The 20,496-nt window shown below is 44.0% G+C and overlaps 1 protein-coding gene across 12 annotated transcripts in view; it reads right to left on the bottom strand.

Annotated features, from left to right (window-relative positions):
• Positions 1 to 12,642, bottom strand: part of BICDL1 (BICD family like cargo adaptor 1) — a 109,757-nt gene extending 97,115 nt beyond the window's left edge. For 7 of the 12 annotated variants that reach the window (XR_013401556.1, XR_013401561.1, XR_013401557.1 and 4 more), the window contains exons 1-2: positions 11,568 to 12,642; positions 2,923 to 3,138 (exon numbers count right to left, since the gene is read on the bottom strand). Coding sequence is in view for 5 of the 12 variants with exons in the window: in XM_077955411.1 (XP_077811537.1) it covers positions 2,923 to 3,138; positions 11,568 to 11,999 (648 nt within the window). In the remaining 7 variants the exon portion in view is untranslated. The remainder of the gene's footprint in view (positions 1 to 2,922; positions 3,139 to 11,567) is intronic. The other 5 variants (XR_013401558.1, XM_077955412.1, XR_013401559.1 and 2 more) reach the window with 3 other exon arrangements.
• Between the last annotated feature and the right edge of the window lie 7,854 nt (positions 12,643 to 20,496).

Below are 20,496 nucleotides of genomic sequence, written 5' to 3'. Positions count from 1 at the left end.
ACATTTTAGATATTAGATATTATACATTTCATATTTATAAAAACACATTATAAACACTACAAGAAAAGTACAGCCTTCTACTACCTCTGTTGATTATGTTGTCCTAGGAGAATCTTAATTCACTTCAAAATACTTAACTCCTCTAGTTCCTGGATACTCAGTTAATAAAAAGCTATCTAAACTTGCTGCTGATAGAAACCCTAGGGGCTGGTCCTGCTTGAAAAAAGGGAAAAAGCTATAAAACCCAACAAGGGCCTATATTCAAGGCCAGAGAGAAAAACAAAAATCTAGATTTAGTAGAAATGTTATCCTCCTACATTCTTTTAGGAGCAGCTTATCAGGATTTTCTATAAAAAATTAGGCAAAGTGAACAAATTATAAAGACACTGCTTTAGTAAAATAACCAACAACACTGAAACAAATCCTTACCTTCCCACACTGTTTAACATAAACACATTATCTCATTTTTCATTTCAACAGTACTTGTATGAGGCATAAATTTTTATACCCATTTTAAAGAAAAGGAAACTGAGGCACAAACAACGTCACCCCGTTAATGAGTACCAGAGTCAGATTCCAAGCTCCATGAGCTTTTGCTATGTCACGCTGAGATCTGCTTTTTCCCTTCATCTCTCTTGGTCACCTGTCTTTCACAGGGCTGAGTCTGCTTTAGCTCATGTTATTTTGTAACATGAACTTAGCCCCGAAGAAATTTTAAATTCCCCTTTAATTTTTCTGGTTTGTGGCATTCATTCTATAAGTCTCCATAAGAAACACTTACTCAAAGTATGTATTAAATGTTTTTGAACAAACAAATCAATCTAGCCAGGCCTCTCTGGTTGAATCTTTCATGAATAATGAAAGAAAATAGTCAAAAACAAACATTTTTACAAGGATAAAGATTCCATTCCCAGTTGCTGAAAAAAGGTTTTAGAACTGAATCAGATTTGAGCCCACCCAGGGACGCTATGGTTTTGGCCGGGCGCGGTGGCTCAAGCCTGTAATCCCAGCACTTTGGGAGGCCGAGACGGGTGGATCACGAGGTCAGGAGATCGAGACCATCCTGGCTAACATGGTGAAACCCCGTCTCTACTAAAAAAATACAAAAAAACTAGCCGGGCGAGGTGGCGGGCGCCTGTAGTCCCAGTTACTCGGGAGGCTGAGGCAGGAGAATGGCGTAAACCCAGGAGGCGGAGCTTGCAGTGAGCTGAGATCCGGCCACTGCACTCCAGCCTGGGCGACAGAGCGAGACTCCGTCTCAAAAAATAAAAAAATAAAAAAATAAAAATAAAAATAAAAAAGAACTGAATCAGAAATCCTGTTACTAAGCTGGCTCTGTGAAGTGACTTCCTGAACTGTCCAACTCCTACTTCCCAGACAAGCAAAGGGCGACTAGATTCTCCAGATGGGAAACCTGCAGGCGAGATCTTTAGCTCTACCTATTGCCTGAATCCTCACCTCTCACAAACATTCTGGTATTTCCCTGCAACTATTTTCCTAGTTACTAAGCATCATTTTCCTTCCTTCTTTCTCCCTCTCCTCTACCTTTCCTTCTTCTCCTCCCTTCCCTACTGTTGGCATTTACTTCCCATATTCTTGTGAGACATGTTTTTTCACTGGCCTCAGAATAACTACAGGAAGCAACTACAACACAAACTAGTGAAATAACTTCATACAGCATCACCCATCAAATTAGTGGAAGATCCAGGAATTTATGAAATGCTGCCCTATTTACACTTTTCTCTAAGACCAAAGCACCAAACACTAACCATGCAGACACGGCACTGCTCCCATGAGAACATCAGCACTGAGGGATGATATCAGAGAAGTTTTTTTTTCTCTGGTAACTGAAGAGTTGGTTGTTTTATTTTCAATATACAAGAAGGGCTGAGGAACAATAGTAAATCCAAGTCTTAATTTTCTAAAATAAGTGGATTTATAGACCAGGGTATTAATAACCTTCCTGCATTTGTTTAAAAGATATGTTCTGTATTTAAATTAGATTTCCATCTATTCTGCCTCAACCTCCTTCCTTGAAATTATTTTACAGCCTTGACTTTGGTTAATACTTCCACGACACCACCTTAGAAAGGTACAAATAAAGAATGTTTACTAAATGTGGAAATAAAACAAATTTTCAATACAGATACACATTTCTTTTCATATTTAAACAATACAAAAAATGTACATTCACAAATGCAACATCAATAAAACTCAATTGTTCTAAAAATTTTCCCTAAGCTTAAAAAGTTTAAAGACAGTACCTTTCAATATTTTAACTAAACATAATTTTGCCAGTGATAGACTTTCTGTAGGTAAAGTAATCATGAACTTTCAGAGCTATAAAAATTTCAGAAGTCATTAAGCACAACCCCTTCATTTTAAAAATGAGAAAACTCCCAAGTTAAGTGATTGTTGAAGTCTGTTAACCACAAGCATGCATCTTGGCTCCTGACTCCTAGTTCAGTAATACCAAAGTTCTTGTAGATAGAAATACTGAACTTTGTTAAAAACAAAGGCATACAAAATTAGAATTGCTCTTATCATCTATATGACTGACATTACACAGAAGCTCTATTTCAACTTTTTGTTTTTTTCGAGACAGGCTCTCACTCTGTCGCCCAGGCTGGAGGGCAGTGGCATGATTGATCACAGCTCACTGCAGCCTTGACATCCCGGGCTCAAGCGATCCCCCCACCTCAGCCTCCCAAGTAGCTGGGACCACAGGCAGGTGCCACCATGCCTGGCTAATTTTTAAAAAACTTTTGTAGAAATGAGGTCTCCTTATGTTGCCCAAATTGGTCTAAAGTGCTTCTCCCGCCTCGGCCTCCCAAAGTGCTGGGGTCACGGGCATGAGCCTCCATGCCCGGCCTATTTCAACTTTTAGTATTTTACATCTTAAATTCATAATTTGTGACTCACCCTGCTGAGCTGATCCAATAGCCTTTGGTTCTGTTCCGACAGTTCCTGGACAGCCCGTGTTTTTTCTCGATCTGCTTCCCGCAGATGAACCTGCTGCCTCTCCAACTCATCCTGCAGCTGCTTCACATCACTCTCCAGCTCTGACACGCGGCCTTCCCACTCCCCTTCTCGGTTCTCAAATCGTCTTCTCAATTCATGTTTCTCTTGTTCTAAGTGCTGGGTGAAAAGTAAAGAGGATTTAAACATTGATAAAAATTCCACAGCTTTTTATTTTAATCTCCACGCTCTCCTAACTTCTTTTTCCGAGTTAGTCGACACAATAAAACACCCTACCACGTAGGACAAGTTACCCAATTCACAGCTACAAATATATTCCTTCTTCCACATCAGGGAAGAAGCTGGCTTCACAAAGAGAACGCCATTCTTACTGAAAATACTTAAAGTTATTATGTTTATTCTTATCCTTAGGCATGAGGTTCTAGACTAGGGAGTTCACTTGAAATTTGCCAGTCATCTAATCAACTGGTGAACTACACATTTAAACAACTAAAAATGAGTCCCATAACTAAAATCCTTTTTGATTTTTTTGAGGTGGAGTCTTGCTCTGTCCTCCAGGCCGGAGTGCAGTGGTAAGATCTTGGCTCGCTGCAACCTCTGCCTCTCAGGTTCAAGCAATTCTCCTGCCTCAGCCTCTCAAGCAGCTGGAATTACAGGAACACACCATGACACCAAGCTACTTTTTGTTGTTTTTTTTTTTTTTTTTGAGATGGTGTCTCGCTCTGTGGCCCAGGCTGGAGTGCAGTGGCCGGATCTCAGCTCACTGCAAGCTCCGCCTCCCGGGTTCACGCCATTCTCCTGCCTCAGCCTCCCGAGTAGCTGGGACTACTTTTTGTATTTTTAGTAGAGATGGGGTTTTACAATGCTGCCCAGGTTGGTCTCCATTTCTTGACCTCGTGATCCCCCCGGCCCGGCCTCCCAAAGTGCTGAGATTACAGGTGTGAGCCACCGTGCCCCGCACCCTCCCTACTTTTTATAAGGAGGCTTCCTATTATCCATGGAGTCACCTATTATCCATGGCATAATACCAGGCTCTTACTATCACAGAATTTTTCAGAGATAAAAAGAACTCCAGATATCTTTTCAATTAACCATCTCTTCTTACAAATGAAGCAACAGAAGAGGTTAAGTGACAATCTCAAGGTCAGTACTAGTAAATGGCAAAGCAGGGCTTGTCTAAGTCAGTTGACTCTCTCTGGTTCTCTAAGTCACAGCTCAATAAATACGTGCTGCTATATAGAGTAATGTAATTCAAAATCATTAGGGCAAGTTCAGGTTCAGGGCTACTTTAAATCATGGCCCATTAAGCCTTGCATATTTATTTCTGGTACATTCATTCATTCTTGAGCACCTACTATGGGCCAAGCACTGTCCTAGGGACATTCTTTTTTTTTTTTTGAGACGGAGTCTCTCGCTCTGTAGCCCAGGTTGGAGTGCAGTGGTGCGATCTACGCTCACTGCAAGCTCCGCCGCCTCCCAGGTTCACGCCATTCTCCTGCCTCAGCCTCCCTAGAAGCTGGGATTACAGGCGCCCACCACCACGCCCGGCTAATTTTTTTGTATTTTTAGTAGAGACAGGGTTTCACCGTATTCGCCAGGATGGTCTCGATCTCCTGACCTCGTGATCCGCCCGCCTCGGCCTCCCAAAGTGCTGGGATTACAGGTGTAAGCCACCGCACCCGGCCCCTAGGGACGTTCTAATAAGCAAAACAGACATGGTCCTTGCCTGTACACAGTTTTCATTCTAGTGGGAGAGATTGATAAAACAAATTGCATATGAAAGATGGTATGCAGGAAAAGTACTTATGGTCTAATGTAGCAGCTCAATAAAACAAGATTCCTTTGGATTGAGGGAAATAAAAACATCTTTTTGTGGCCGGGCACAGTGGCTCACGCCTGTAGTCCCAGCACTTTGGGAGGCTGAGGCAGGCGGATCATGAGGTCACAGGATCGAGACCATCCTTGCTAACACGGTGAAACCTCATCTCCACTAAAAATACAAAAAACAAAATTAGCCAGGCTTGGTGGCAGGCACCTGTAGTCCCAGCAACTCAGGAGACTGAGGCGGGAAAATGGCACGAACCTGGGAAGCAGAGCTTGCAGTGAGCTGAGATCGCACCACTGCACTCTAGCCTGGGTGACAGAGCAAGACTCTATCTCAAAAAAAACAAAAAAACAAAAAAACAAAAAAAAACTTTCTGTTTCTGAGATAAATATGCATGCCTCTGAAAAGAGTATGTTCTCCTACTTAAAAAGCACAATATGTACAACAGCCAAATCTATACTTCAAAGACTCTAGGAAATCTAAGTGAAAGTAATGGTCCTGAACTTTTGGTGCTCTCAGAAACATTCTCATGTAACTATTCAAAATACACCCTGGACCCCAATTCCTGAGATTGTGATTCAATAAATAATAGACTGAAGTCTAAGGCATCTACGCATGTGTGTGTGTGTATATCTGTATATGTATATATACTGAGTTCTACAGGAAATTCTGACACACTGAAGGTTGACATCAAGCACTGAGATTGTTTGAATGAGCTAAAATGCACATATGAATCTTCTCTTTCAGACTATTCAGTCATCTCCTTATCTTGAGAGGCTATACTCTCTCTCTACTGAAGTTCTCACCATTCAAAATATCTTTCAGAATGCTTCTTTTGGAAAGCCATAAGGGACAGCTTACAGTCATGCAAGAAAATAAGTTCCATTACTTCACATCTGGGGTGTGTCTAAAAAATGATATTAGCCTCCTTCATCCTGCCATCTTATTCTCCTTACTTTGTTGAGTGACTTTTGAATCATTCTGAAAGTCATTAACCCCAAAAAGATGAAAATTTACCATGACTGAGAGCAGTCAAAAGAATGTGCCAAAAGATAAAAACAGCAATCGAAAATTAACATTCTGAGCACACTGGCAAAGGCGGTTTTCACCGAAAACTCCCAAGTTGACAACTTTAAGGGGACAACTCATTTGGAAATAGCCACTCGAATGTACCTGTTGAAAAGACACATTATATTCTATACAGTCTGTTTGGAGCAATGTGGGAAAAGAAATGACAAGGGAGGGCCTTCTCATCAGTATGAGAATTTTTTGCTCTATGCATCCCTTGTAGTGCTTAACTTCCAAAAATGAGAATGTTTTAGTCACTGTAGAAACTTCAGCAAGATGGAACGCAGGAACAAATGCTAATTGCAATCCTAAAATTGTGATACTTGGTTTTATTCAATTTTTTCAAAACGAAAAAGATTGAGCAGAAGGCAATGGCAAGAACTCAGTAATCACAGTGTTACTGAGAGGCCAGATAAATTAGGCTTGCGTTCTAAAAGAACAGAGTGATTTAAAAATATTCAGCAAACAGCTGTTAGTGAAGAGCCCAACCAAGCAACTAAAACAATCCAATCCACTTGGAGGCAGGGCTGAGGACAGGTGGTGCTGATCAGTCTATTCAGTCCTTGTATTTCTTTGGACATGAGACAAACTTCCTATTTCGTGTTTCCCAATCCTGTGAAAATTCCAGGCTTTCCTATTAATAAACATACAGAATTTACCACTTTGTACAGAATTTAGCATCTGCCCTGAGAAAAGTTTCTCCTAGAATTATATTTTCAATTAAGTGCTAAATTAACTAGAAAACTGTAGGGAGACTGTCAGGAAGTGTGAAGGTCAAGTTCTGCTTATGCTCTCCTTCGTTTCTCAGGGTTATATAGTATTTTAGAAAGTTAATATCAAAATTGTCAAGGTTATCAAAAATAAGGTTAAGAAACTGCCAGTTACAGCTAAGAGGAGCCTAAAGTGACACAAAAACTAAATGTAATATGGTATCCTGGAACAGAAAAAGGTATTAGATAAATGCTAAGACAATCTGAATAAATTGAAGACTTTAGTTAGTAATCACATGAGTACTGGTTCAATAATTATGGCAAAGGTACCATACTATTGTAAGATGTTAGTAAGAGGAAGTTGGGTGCAGGGTATATGCAAACTCTCTGTACTATCTTTCCAGCTCTTCTGGAAACCTAAAACCATTTTAAAAAATAGTCTATGGCTGGGCGCAGTGGCTCATGCCTGTAATCCCAGCATTTTGGGAGGCCCAGGTGGGCGGATCATGAGCTCAGGAGTTTAAGACCAGTCCGACCAATATGGTGAAACCCTGTCTCTACCAAAAATACAACAATTAGCCAGGCATGGTGCACACCTATAGTCCCAGCTACTCGGGAGGCTGAGGCAGGAGAATCGCTTGAACCTGGGAGGCAGAGGTTGCAGTGAGCCAAGATGGTGCCACTGCACTCCAGCCTGGGTAACAGAGTGAGATTCTGTCTCCAAAAAAAAAAAAAAAAAGTCTATTTAAAACTAAAAAAAAAAACCCACCACCCAAAATTAAGATCATTAGCCTACATAAAACAGGTCTTTACAGAAATGGATTTCTGCAAAAAAAAAAAAAAAAAAGAAAAACCAAAAAAGTGACAATATGCTCAGAAGTCTAGTGCATGGTTCTGAAAAGTACTGTTATTTAAAAGGTCCAAGTACTGAATGCAAATCAGAACCCCTGGGTTTTCTTCCCTAAATCTACTAGTGACTCCCATTATATATTCATTTTCATCTTTTGTTTTTCCTTTTAAAAAAAAATAGTACTGGACTAATGAGAATTGGCCTGGCTTAGGGAAGGAGGAGGAAAATATAACTGAGGGAAGAGGACAATCTCTGCAGTAAAGGGATAATCCACTCAGCCATGATGGAAAAAAGGAAGATCCTGTACATTAACAACAAATATTTAATTCCTGAAGAAAAAAAGTATATAAATACAAGTTACTGTCTTACTTCATATTTTGGGGAAAAAGCTAAGGACACGACTGGATATAAGTTTTAAAAGCAAAAGGGCTAATTGTAGATGAAAAGAAAAGAAATTTTTAAAAATGCCTTCAGAACGTTAAGCATCTGGGCTGGGTACAGTGGCTCACGCCTGTAATCCCAGCACTTTGGGAGGCTGAGGTGGGAGGATCACCTGAGGTTGGAGGATCACCTGAGGTCAGGAGTTCAAGACCAGCCTGGCAAACATGGTGAAACCCCATCTCTAAAAAATACAAAAATTAGCCATGCCTGATGGTGGGTGGGTATAATCCCAGCTACTTGGGAGCCTGAGGCGGGAGAATCGCTTGAATCTGGGAGGCAGAGGTTGCAGTGAGCTGAGATCATGCTATTGCACTCCAGCCTGGGCAACAGAGCAAGACTCTGTCTCAAAGGAAAAAAAAAAAAAAAAAAAGAACTTTAAGCATCTGATTCAGTGAATGAGTAATAAAATACAGTCAACTCAAGAGTGGAAAAAAGTGCCCAAACCTTACAGTTTTTCCAATTAACCTGAATTTTCATTTTAACCCCAAGAGGCATATAACTAAAAAACTTCTATGTTAACCTTTAAACCACTGAAGACTTTAAATATTAATAGTATGGCTTTAATGACACAAAACTGTAGCATCAAGTACTTTAACGTTTGAAATGAAAAAAACAAAATCTTGGGCTTAGTACACAGAACCAGAGAGGTATTTAATATTAACTAATGAATACATAGAAAAGATCTTGAAAATGCCTTGTTTGTCCCAAAATTAGAAAGGTGCCGGCTGGGCAGGGTGGCTCACGCCTGTAATCCCAGCACTTTGGGAGGCCGAGGCAGGCAGATCACAAGGTCAGGAGATCGAGACCACCTTGGCTAACACGGTGAAACCCCGTCTCTACTAAAAATACACACACACAAAAATTGCCAGGCGTGGTGGCAGGCGCCTGTAGTCCCAGCTGCACGGGAGGCTGAAGCAGGAGAATGGCATAAACCTGGGAGGCATAGCTTGCAGTGAGCCGAGATAGCACCACTACACTCCAGTCTGGGCAACAGAGCGAGACTCCATCTCAAAAAAAAAAAAAAAAAAAAACAAAAGAGAAAGGTGCCGATTTTGTAGTAGTGGAGAAGATGGGACTAAAATAAAACCAGTCTTATTTTCAATAGTGAAAAGTGGCATTCTCTCAGTCCACTCACATGTTTCTCTTTCAAACCACCCTGTAAGAAAAAGTGTTTGAGTCCAAATGTCTGACAGTTTGTGGAATATTATAAATGTTTTTTTTCTGGTCAAGTTCTCTCATGAATAAATGTGTCTTAAAGTATTGGTTTTATACTCCCAAGTGTTTGATTTAATTGAAAATACACGCCAGGCTCAATGGTTCAATCCTGTAATCCCACCATTTTGGAAGGCCAGGGTAAGAGGACTGCTTGAGCCCTCTAGTTTGAGACCAGCCTGGGCAACATAGTGAGGCCCCATCTCTAGGAAACATTTTTACAAAATTAGCCAGGTGTGTAATATGCGCCTGTAGTCCCAGCTACTCAGGAGGCTGAGTGGGAGGGTCACTTGAGGGTGCAGTAAGCCAAGATCAGCCTGGGGGATACAGTGAGATCTTGTCTAAAAAAAAAAAAAAAGAGAGAGAGAGAAAGAAAAAGGTACAAAGTACAGTAGTTTGCACTAAATGTTAGAAAGTACTTTGTCTAAACAGACATTCTAAAACTTAGGTTGTTCAAAAAATGTACTGTGGGGAAAACTAAACTGGAGGTGTCAAATAAAACAGTACTCTGTAAACCAGGTCTGTCACTCACATTAATACTAGAAGAATTAACAAGCAACTAAAGGTACTCTCTTAGTATCTTTAATGTACGTTTTTAAAACTTTAAAATTTTTTGTAATTGTCAAACATACGTAGAAGAAATAATATAACTGACTCCCCTCATTACTGAATTTTAACAATGATCAATATTTGGCCTTTAAGTATATGTTAAGTATATGTTAGTTATATTCACATGGTTGTGTGACTATCTCCAGAACTTAAAATTGAACTTTTAAAACTAGAGTTCATATGCTGACCTGCAGAGGAATGAAGATTTTAAAAAATAGTTTGAGTTTTAAACTATTGTTGTCCATTAAGTAAATAAAATATCAAAGATAACTTATTCTTTTACAATACAACCTTTTTTTTGTTACAATTCTGAAATCTTTGCCCTTTGTTGAAGAAAGGTATAAAGGCTCCACATGGAACCCAGGATGTATGTAATTGCACACTCAGGATTACTATGAAATCTGGCACTAATCAAACTGATATGGTGTTCCTTTCAAGTTAGCTGTCCCTTCAATCAAGTCCTTCACAGAAGAAATTTCAAATCACAAGTATAAATCTCTGTAGTTGTGCTTCTTTACAAAGTCGTATAATTGAATCTCTTTATAAAAAAAAAAGGCAGCTTTTTATTTCTAGACCTCTACTTCAAGTGAAAATTAAACAATTCAATTCATTAGGCTGCTTTTTGGCAGTCTAAATATAGGTTTCACAAACGACTTTTCAGAGAGGTATCTCAGGAGTTCATCGACTGGCAGACCTAGTTAACAGGCCAACCAAACTACAGGGCACTCACAGGTTTCCTTTTTATATCCTGGATTTACTTTTATGTCGCTGGACTACAGGCATACTTAAATCTTATTATAGAATATTTCTGAATTTACATTCTGACTGTTCAACCAGTAGCAGTGATGGAACCTGATTAGGGTCAATTTCAAACCTCATTCAGGTCTGTAGTATTCTCTTGCTGTAATAAGAATGAAAAGAGCTGGTTGCAACTAAACTAGGTAACAATAATAGTAAATGCACAGGCAGAAAAGGTAAGTCACAGGTGACTCCCTTTCCCCACCCCCCGCCCCTTTTTTGGCAATCTAATTTTTAGAAATGCTGGCATTCCGTACTGCATTCAAGGCCCTTTTCTAGTTAAGGGCAAGAAAACAAACAACTCTGAAAGACTGGCCCAGGGAATTGGCAGAAATATTACAGATACCTTAAGAGGTATTTTATAACAGAAGTTAAAGTAATATGGTTCTCATAGGTTGCATTTGGTCATTCAACTGCAAGCCTGAGACCCAGAACACAGAAAAGTACTGTTCAAATACATATAAATACTGAGGCCCAAATTAAATCCACTACCAGCGGTCACATGTTGAGCCCTGGCTCGCCTGATTTCTGCAATGGAACCACAATTCCTAATCCCTGAGCATCTGAAGGCTATATAAAGCTCCTTTAGAGGCACTTGTTTCCCACAACTCTGAGCTGCCAGGAAGTTAAGACAAGGGCATCTAGAGGCCTTAACGCCCAAACTGGAAAGCTTTAGGCTAACACCCTGATTAGAGATTAACTACTCTGAAAACCTGGAGCATATTTTAAATGCTTCCCGACTTTCTCATTTCTCTGTATGCAGACATCACCTCAGTGCTGTATAAATTAGTCATACTGTAAGCTCTATTTTAGATGCTGGATACAGTACGTATATAGAACGGCCCACAGCGGCTGGAGCCATGCATGGACCCATTTGCTGTGAGCAGGGTGGGGAAGTCAAGTGGGTTCAATGAAATCTGATAATCCTCCATCCTCCCTCCCCCATTCATTCCAGATTTTCTGCGAGGTAGGATGAGCAACGAAGTGGGGGTGAGTGGCTCCCAAAACTGCCCAGGGCCGGGCGCGTGCCTGGGCGGCCCCTGCTCCCCACCCATCCCGGGCGGGAGGTCCTCACCTCAAGCTTGTCTGTCAGCTCCTTATGCATCTGCTCGTACTGCCGGCTCATGTCCTGGTTCCTCTCAAGCAGCGCCTTGCCCAGCCGGGCCGCCAACACCAGATCCTTCTCCTTCTGCCGGATCACTGACAGCAGCTCGGGGTCCTGGGAGGGCGGCGGCTGCGGTCCGGCCCCTTCGGCCAGAGACCCAGGCTCGGCCTGAGGGTGTTCCCCGGGGTCCGACGGCCGCTCCCCGGCCGCCAGCAGCGCCAGCTCCTCCTCTAACGCCAGTTCTAGCTCCCCGGAGCCCCCGGGGAAGGAGATGAGGGCGGCGGCGGCGGCGGGACTCTGGACTGCGTCCCGGGCCGCGGCGGGCAGCTCCATGCAGCAGGCGCTGTCCGGCTCGGCGGGTGCTGAAGCGCGGCCGGCCAAGCCCAGGCAGAAGGCGGACATGGCCCGCGCGCGCGGAGCCCGCAGCGGTGCGGCCCGGCCGGCGCGCGCCAGGCTGCAGGGGGGAGGGGCCCCGCCGCGCCGCCCCGCGCCCCGCGCCTCGCGCCTCGCCTCGCGCCGCGGCACGCGCCCCCCGGGTCCCCGCGAGCCCTGGGCGCGGCGCGCGCCGGCCCGCCCCTCCCCCGCGCCGGCGGCACGCGCCCCCTCCCCCGCCCCCGGGCTCAGCTGCTCACGCGCGCGCGGGAGGAGGGTATGGGGATGGGGGTGGAGGCGGAGGAGGGGATGGGAACGGGAAGGCTGGGGAAGGGAGGACTCAGGAACGGAGGCTGAGAGGCGGCGAAGCGGGGCGGGGAAGGAAGCGAGGAGGAACGCCGCCGCCGGGTTCTCAGCCGCCCTGTTGCCGCTGCCGCTGCTGCTGCTGCCGCCGCCGGCCGGGCAGCCCCTCACGGGGCGGGCTGCGCTCCGCAGTCGCCGCGACGCTCGCTGCTGCTGCTGCTGTTGCCGGCGGCCGCTCTCTGCAGCCGCGCTCCATGACCCTCGGCTCGGCGGCAGCCCCAGCAGCAGCGGCGGCGACGGCGGCTGCTGCTGCAGGGGCCGAGGCGGCGGCTCCACATCGCGCGCCGTGCAACCCGGCGAGCTCCTTCCTGACTTCCCCGGCTCCTCCCGGCTCACCGGGCCGGCAGAGCCCCGCCCCGGGCTTCCGGCCGCGTCCCCTCACCCCGCCCCTTGCCGCCGCCTGACGCGCGAGGGCACCTGTTCGCCCCGCCCGCGCGGGATTCGCTGGCTCGCGGGTCTCCTCAGCGACGCCCAGGTGACGCCGGCGGCCTTAACCCCTGCGCTGCCTCACGCCTTGCGGGCGGCTGCGCGCGCCGCCTACGGGGCGGCTGGCGCATCTCTAACGGTCCTGGCCGCCTCACCGGCGCGGCCACGCCCCCAGCCTCGTACCCACTTCGGGGCGCGGTTCCGCCCTCAGCCTAGCTCTCAACAAGGGTGTGGCCACGCCCCCAGCTCTCGTACCTCGGGGTGTGGCCTCGCGCCTGGCCTCGCTCCCACCTCAGAAGGAGCGCGGCCCCGCCCACCGCCTGCTGCTCACCTCCGGGCGCGGCCCTGTCTCCAGCTACTTGGAAGCCAGGGCGTGCCTCGGAGTCCTGTCGCCGCCTGTCTGGTGGTCTCTGGGTCAAAGGGGACTGAGGACATTCCTCCAAGACTGGTGGCCCGGCCGCGAGAAAGACATGCCGTCACGAAATTTAGGTCTGGGCCCCCAGGAGAACTAAGCAGTCAGGAGAGGGAGCCCTAGAGAGCAGAAGGAGGAGGGAGGACTTCGCAAACCCGGCATCTTCATGCTGATGACTCAGGGATATGAAGGACCAGATGCTTCGCAGATCAGCAGCCCGGAGAGAAAGGGTTTCTGCGGAGAAATAACGGAAAAAAACTGCTCACAGATGGGAATACGAAGCAAAGAATCTCCCTAATAATAACTACCGTTTATTCGGCACTCATTGTGTGCCATGTCCTATGTTAAGTGTTTGATAGTCATTATTTTAGATAAACCTCGTAAGAACCTTATAAAATCAGTACTGCCCCTTGTCATTTTAACAGAGAAGGAAATTAAAGCCTGAGAGATGGCATCGTCTGCCCAGGTCATTACAATTGGTAGAGTCAGGATTGAGATCTAGCCAGGCCGACTTCAGGGATCACGTGAATCATTATTCTTTATTTTCTTCACATAGGAGCAGTCTTGAAGCTAAATGGTCTTTTGTGACCAAGATGGATTGGGTGGATGTGGAAGGAACACTTTCTCAATGATTAAAGGAAGGTTTGGAGAGCCTGCTGGGTGACTTCCACTCATTCCTTGGCGTTGACCTTGGTGGTGCTTCGTGTCGCCTATTTCCAGAAACAATCACATCTAAAGCTAGAATTCATCCCTATTGCTTCCTTTTCCTGTTGGACAGACAACCCATTTTTTACTTGGATCATGCCTTTCTTCTTTTCATCTCGGTGAGATGGAAATTTCAGGCCATCAAGAGGCTGAAATGGGTCAAATAGTTTCTCACGGTTTTTATTGCTTATTAAATTCAGAGCCTAAACAATATTCAAGTTTTAACATCGTTACCCTTAGACTGAAGGCCAGAATCTGAAAAGCTCCTGGGCCTCAGGGCTGGCATTGTTCACTTGTTGACTGGAAAGGAGACAGACAGTTGAAGGGTTCCCACATCAATCTTAGAGCTAAATTTCTGCAGTTGACCATGGTACCATTCCAGCAAGGAAATGTTCTAACACTCTTTATTATGACCTCCCACCTTGAGCTGGAATTGTGGGCCGGAGGTGAGATCCAATTGCCATCCCCTTTTGTCTTATTTGAATCACAGAAGGACAAATTTCTCCCTAATCTGTCTGGAGACACATCAGGAACAAACAGGGCCAGGCTCTGTGACTCATGCCTGTAATCTCAGCACTTTGGGAGGCTGAGGCAGGAGGATTGCTTGAGCCCAGGAGTTCAAGACCAGCTTGAGCAATGTAGCAAGTAAAAAGTTTCCTCCTCAAAGTTTCCCTTATTGTTAAAGAATAAATAGTAAGTGTTTGAAATAATAGTTTCTTTTAAAGACTAACTTCCTTCAAGCCACCTTACTTCATGCTCATAACTCTTTGTTCAGCCCTTTCCTATGTAGCTGTTAGATCTAAGGGAATGAGTACATTCTATGTCCGTGTACTTTAACCAATATGTATATGCTGGACGTGCTCACAGGCATGTCCCAGCTTGCAGCCTACGCCCCCTCCTTATTTGGGAATGTTACTACTTTTCTAAGCCTTTTCATAAATAATTTTCTCTTTTCCTTTGTTCTCCATTGCTTTTACCTATTTAGAAAAGTTTTAAGTTGTTAGCCTATCAGGTTCAGTTTAAATTGTAAGGTCTGGCTGCAGCCAATGGAGAGAAGACACAGTAACAGGGTCAAACTGTGTAAGGGATAAAAATTGCTTCCTTCCTTTATTCAGGTGTGCTCTCACCATTGTTCCATCTGTGAGGAGCACCCTTTCTGCAGAAAGTAAAATTGTCTTGCTGAGAAAAATTTTGTTTAAATGCTGATTTTTCCATGCAGTACAGAGGAACAAGCATTCTGTTTCTAAATAAACTTTTTTTTTTTTTTTTTTGAGATGGAGTCTCGCTCTGTCGCCCAGGCTGGAGTGCAGTGGCCGGATCTCAGCTCACTGCAAGCTCTGTCTCCCGGGTTCACACCATTCTCCTGCCTCAGCCTCCTGAGTAGCTGGGACTACAGGCGCCCACCACCTTGCCCGGCTAGTTTTTTTGTATTTTTTTAGTAGAGACGGGGTTTCACCATGTTAGCCAGGATGGTCTCGATCTCCTGACCTCGTGATCCACCCGTCTCGGCCTCCCAAAGTGCTGGGATTCTAAATAAACATTTTACTTATAACAGGCAACATGGCAAGATCCTGTCTCTCCACTGGCTGGGTGGCTCATGCCTATAATCCCAGCACTTTGGGAGGCCAAAGTGGGAGGATCGTGTAAGCCCAGGAGTTTGAGACCAGCCTGACAACATGGCCAAAACCCCATCTCTATAAAAAATACAAAAAAATTAGCCAGGCCTGGTGGTGTGTGCCTATAGTTCCAGCTACTCAGGAGGCTGAGATGGGAGGATCGGTTGAGCCTGGGAGATCAAGGGTGCAGTGAGCCCTGATCACACTATTGCACTCCAGCCTGGGTGACAGAGCAATAACTTGTCAAAAAAAAAAAAAAAAAAAAAAAGCAATGTTTCAGTTCTTTTTCCTTAATGCAGACATGCAACCTATCTTTCAAAAAAGGACTTTGTTTGCCTTCTTGAGCCCAACGGTCCTGATCTATTCCACTTATCTGTTACTGTGAAAATAAACTGTTACAATACTAACTCCAGCTTCTGAGTTTCCTCCCTAACAATGTTCCATTACTGAACCTTACTAGGAAATGATCACTTCTTACAGTAGGTTTGGCTCTAAGTACTGTCTTCCTGGGAGAACCAGACCAACTTTGCAGAACTATTTAAAATAGTGGTTCTTAAACTTTTTGATCTCAGAATCTCATTACACTCTTGGGCCAGGTGCGGTGGCTCATGCTTGCAATCCCAGCACTTTGGGAGGCTGAGGCGGGCAGATCACTTGAGATAAGGAGTTCAAGACCAGCCTGGCCAACATGGCAAAACCCCGTCTCTACTACAAATACAAAAATTAGCTGGGCATGGTGGCATGTGCCTATAGTCCCAGCTACTCGGGAGGCTGAGGCGGAAGAATCGTTTGAACCTGGGAGGCGGAGGTTGAAGTGAGCCAAGGTCACGACACTGCACTCCAGCCTGGGTGACAGAGTGAGACTCAATCTCCAAAAAAATTTTTTTTAATAATTCATTTTAAATATTTATAATAAACCTATTATATGTAACTATAATGAATTTTTATGAACAGTAACTATATGGTCCTAAATGTAAAAAAAACTAGTGAGAAGAATGGCATTATTCTTCATTTTTTGTAAAGCTCTATAATGTGTGGCTTAACAGTAGAAAAGTGAATTCTTATATTTGGAGATATCTATAATGTATGATATTTTGAAATATATGAAGAAAATTTGGACTCACAAAGATATGTGGTTGGGAAAAGGAGGAATATTTTAGTAGCCTTTTCATATCATTTTGGATATTTTTCTTTGATATTACACCAAAACTTGACAAGTTATACTTTCCCCTTTCCCCTCCCTTCCTCCCTTTCTCTCTCTCTCTCTGTCTCTCTTTCTTTCTTTCTGACAGAGTCCTTACTCTGTTGCGCAGGCAGGAGTGACTGCAGTGGCGTGATCTTGGCTCACTGCAACCTCCACCTCCCAGGTTCAAGTGATTCTCCTGCCTCAGCCTCCCGAGTAGCTGGGACTACAGGCATACGCCCCCACACTTGGCTAATTTTTGTATTTTTACAAAATTAGGGGTTTCACTATGTTGGCCAGGCTGGTCTTGAACTCCTGACCTCAGGTAGTCCACTCACCTCAGCCTCCCAAAGTGCTGGGATTACAGGCGTGAGCCACCATGCCCGGCCAACAAGTTGCAGTTTCTTAAAGGTTAGTTGCAATGTGAAATCTAAAACCATGTCAAGGAAATCCCATTGATCTATTTTTCACTTTGAATGGATTTTTTTACATATGTATGACTGATTGTATTAACAGCATGTATTTTCATTTGGAACATGTCTGAGTTATTCAGATCTTACAAATATTGTCACATGTCATTACACAATATCAGCCTAATCACATTCATTAATATCACCACCATTGATCTCATCATGAAAGTCTTTAAGTATTGAGAAGCTATAAAGCTTGAGTTTTTTTCATTAGTAACAAATATTTTCAGTTGTTTTCCTTGAAGTAACAGACATACTTCATTAATTCTTGAGAAAATGTCTGCCAAATACCCAAATCTGAATACCACAGTTTGTGTCACTCATTCAAGTAAAAACAGTGTTCTGTGAAAAATGTGGCTAGTTAATTCCCAACTCAAACAGAGGAACAAGTGCTTCACCTCAAGATAACCGTCATACTTCAGTACACAGCAGAAGTGCTTAATGGGTACTTCCCATTTCATCACATGAAATATTAAAAAGATGTACACTCAAGGGGCTGGACTTAATAGAAGTACTGCTTCGTCAGGGACATTGGTTAATGAAACTAGCTTCTGTTTTTTCTATGAACACATGAAAGTGACGACTACTGTGTGTACCAGCACAGCTGGGTAACACTGCCTTGACTCATGCTAAGGTATCAGTGGTGTTACCTACCATTGCTTTTGCACTATCAGTGCAAATGTCAACATAATTGCAAACGAAAATAGTATTAGACAATTAGCATTATTATGAAATTCTTTGTTATTGTTAGTAACATTAGAATGATAATCGTTATACTTATTATGAAAATAGTTATTTTCTTGGTAGCCCTCTGAAGGTAGGACCTTTAGGCACTGGGGCACCACGCTCTGGGAATTGCTGATTCAACTCCATTACGTCAGCCTTGAGGTAACAGAATGAATATATACCTGCCTACATGGAAATTAGCACCAGGATTTAAAACTCATTAAAGCCAAGTCAGGAAAACCCTCAGACTTCTAAGAAGGTTCTAATAATAAATTATTAAATTTATTATTATTCATGCTAGAACAATAGCCGCTAAGATACATTTAGCACGGTGCTCCTTAAATCCTTTATGTAACACTATCTCATTTAATCCTCACAAGAACTCTATAATGGTAATGTGTTACACCAATATATACTAATACATGATACTATGATGCTGGTGTTTTAGACCTGTCTGTCTCTAACGGACTTGCTCTTAGTTACTCTGCTGCACTTCACATTTTATCACTTACGTATTCCTTTAAAATATATTTTCATTATTGTTAGTTTTAGTACCTGGATAGTCCTGGTAAACTTGAGTATGACCACAGTTTACATACTTAACATACTATGGGTGAATTTCCACATAAGTGCTATTACATCACTAAGGGTAAAACATGACATTTCTCCTTCTTAGAGATCCTGATATTTACAAATATGATAACACTCATCTGATTTCCCCAAGTTGTTTACTTTTATTAACATCTTGGTCTGTGAAAACTGGAAAGTGTAAAAGACAAAACATGTCCCGAAAATTTGTTTTTGTAAAGCCAAGTGTTGAAGAGACATGAGGTGCTGGCAAAATGTGTGGTAAAGCAGTTCTATGCTTGGTATTTTCATTTAGCTATGATGTGTATGTGTGTGTGTGTTTGTGCACTAGGAGATCACGTGTGTTTTAAGTTGTATATTTTGTCTATGAACTAGTCGTGGAAACATACAAGTCTTGAAAATTCATAAAATGTTACCCAAAGCACTTTATATTTTTCAGAGAGGAGTGATCTCAACATTTTGCAAAATGTGGTGGTTCTCAAGTTGGTTTTTAGGGAAAAATATTAACATCAGTGGCTGGTGCTCACTGGTATCAGTCTTCAGCAGAGACCCTGCCCTGCCTGGTGTCGGGAAGTTCCTTCTCTGCTACTCAGAAGGTCAATAGAAGCCTCATCTTGTCCCTACATGGATACACTGTGTGAGTTCCCAACTTCCTCTCCTCCAGCTTCTAGCCTTTCCTACCAACATCCCTGCCCAACTTTTCCCTTCCGGGTGAGAACTCCCCTCTCCCAAGGATTTGCCTAATACCCCAGGTCTAGCTGCCCTGTTACCTCAGCCAGTTATTCTCTAATCACTGTCATTTCCAGCCTCTGACCCATTTTTCCTCCCTTCTGATTCGGCATCTTCAGTCTTTCCCCTTAATGATCATGAAGCAGACTTCCTGGGCTGCATCTAGTTCTGCTACTTAGGAGTTGGATGACTTTGGACCTCTATGCCTCAGTTTCTTCATTTATAAAATGGGGATAAAGGTAGTACTTACCTGATAAGGTTGGTCTTAAGACAGAAAGATTTCAGATACATACAGCTCTTAAAAATGAAGCCTGGGCCGGGCGCGGTGGCTCAAGCTTGTAATCCCAGCGCTATGGGAGGCCGAGACGGGTGGATCACGAGGTCAGGAGATCGAGACCATCCTGGCTAACACAGTGAAACCCCATCTCTACTAAAAAAATACAAAAAACTAGCCGGGCGAGGTGACAGACGCCTGTAGTCCCAGCTACTTGGGAGGCTGAGGCAGGAGAATGGCGTAAACCTGGGAGGCAGAGCTTGCAGTGAGCTGAGATCCGGCCACTATACTCCAGCCCGGGTGACAGAGCGAGACTCCGTCTCAAAAAAAAAAAAAAAAAAAATGAAGCCTGACAGGCCAGGTGTGGTGGTTCACTCCTATAATCCCAACACTTTGAGAGGCCGAGGTGAGCGAATTGCTTGAGCCCAGGAGTTCAAGACCAGCCTGGGTAACATGACAAAACCCTGTCTCTACAAAAAAATAAAAATAAAATTAGCCAGGCATGGTGGTGTGTGCCTTTCGTCTCAGCTACTGGAGAGGCTGAGGTGGGAGGATCACCTGAGCCCAGGAGGTTGAGGCTTTAGTGAGCTGTGCGCCTGCACTCCAGCCTGGGTGACAGAGCAAGACCCTGTCTCTAATAATAATGATAAGTAATACTTACCTAGTAAGGTCAGTCTTAAGACAAAAAGATTTCAGATATGTAAAGCTTTTACAATGGAGCCTGGCAGGCCAGGTGCAGTGGCTCACTCCTGTAATTTCAGCACTTTGGGAGGCTGAGGCTGGAAGATCACTTGAGGCCAGGAGTTTGAGACCATCCTGGGCAACACAGAGAGATCCTCTGTCTCCCACCTGTAGTCTTAGCTACTCCTGAGGCCGAGGCATGGAGTTTGAGGATGCAGCGAGGCAGTGAGCTACAGTCGTGCCTCTGCACTCCAGCCTGGGTCACAGAGCAAGACCCTGTCTCTAAAACAAACAAAGAAACAAACAAACAATCTGGACTTTCTGAATTAGATCTGTCATTAACCAGCTGTGCAG

Source organism: Macaca mulatta, chromosome 11 (genome assembly GCF_049350105.2).
Source record: "Macaca mulatta isolate MMU2019108-1 chromosome 11, T2T-MMU8v2.0, whole genome shotgun sequence".
In the NCBI taxonomy this organism is placed as follows: domain Eukaryota; kingdom Metazoa; phylum Chordata; class Mammalia; order Primates; family Cercopithecidae; genus Macaca; species Macaca mulatta.
Note: the sequence above shows the minus strand (reverse complement) of the source record. Positions and strands in the feature narration are given on the sequence as shown.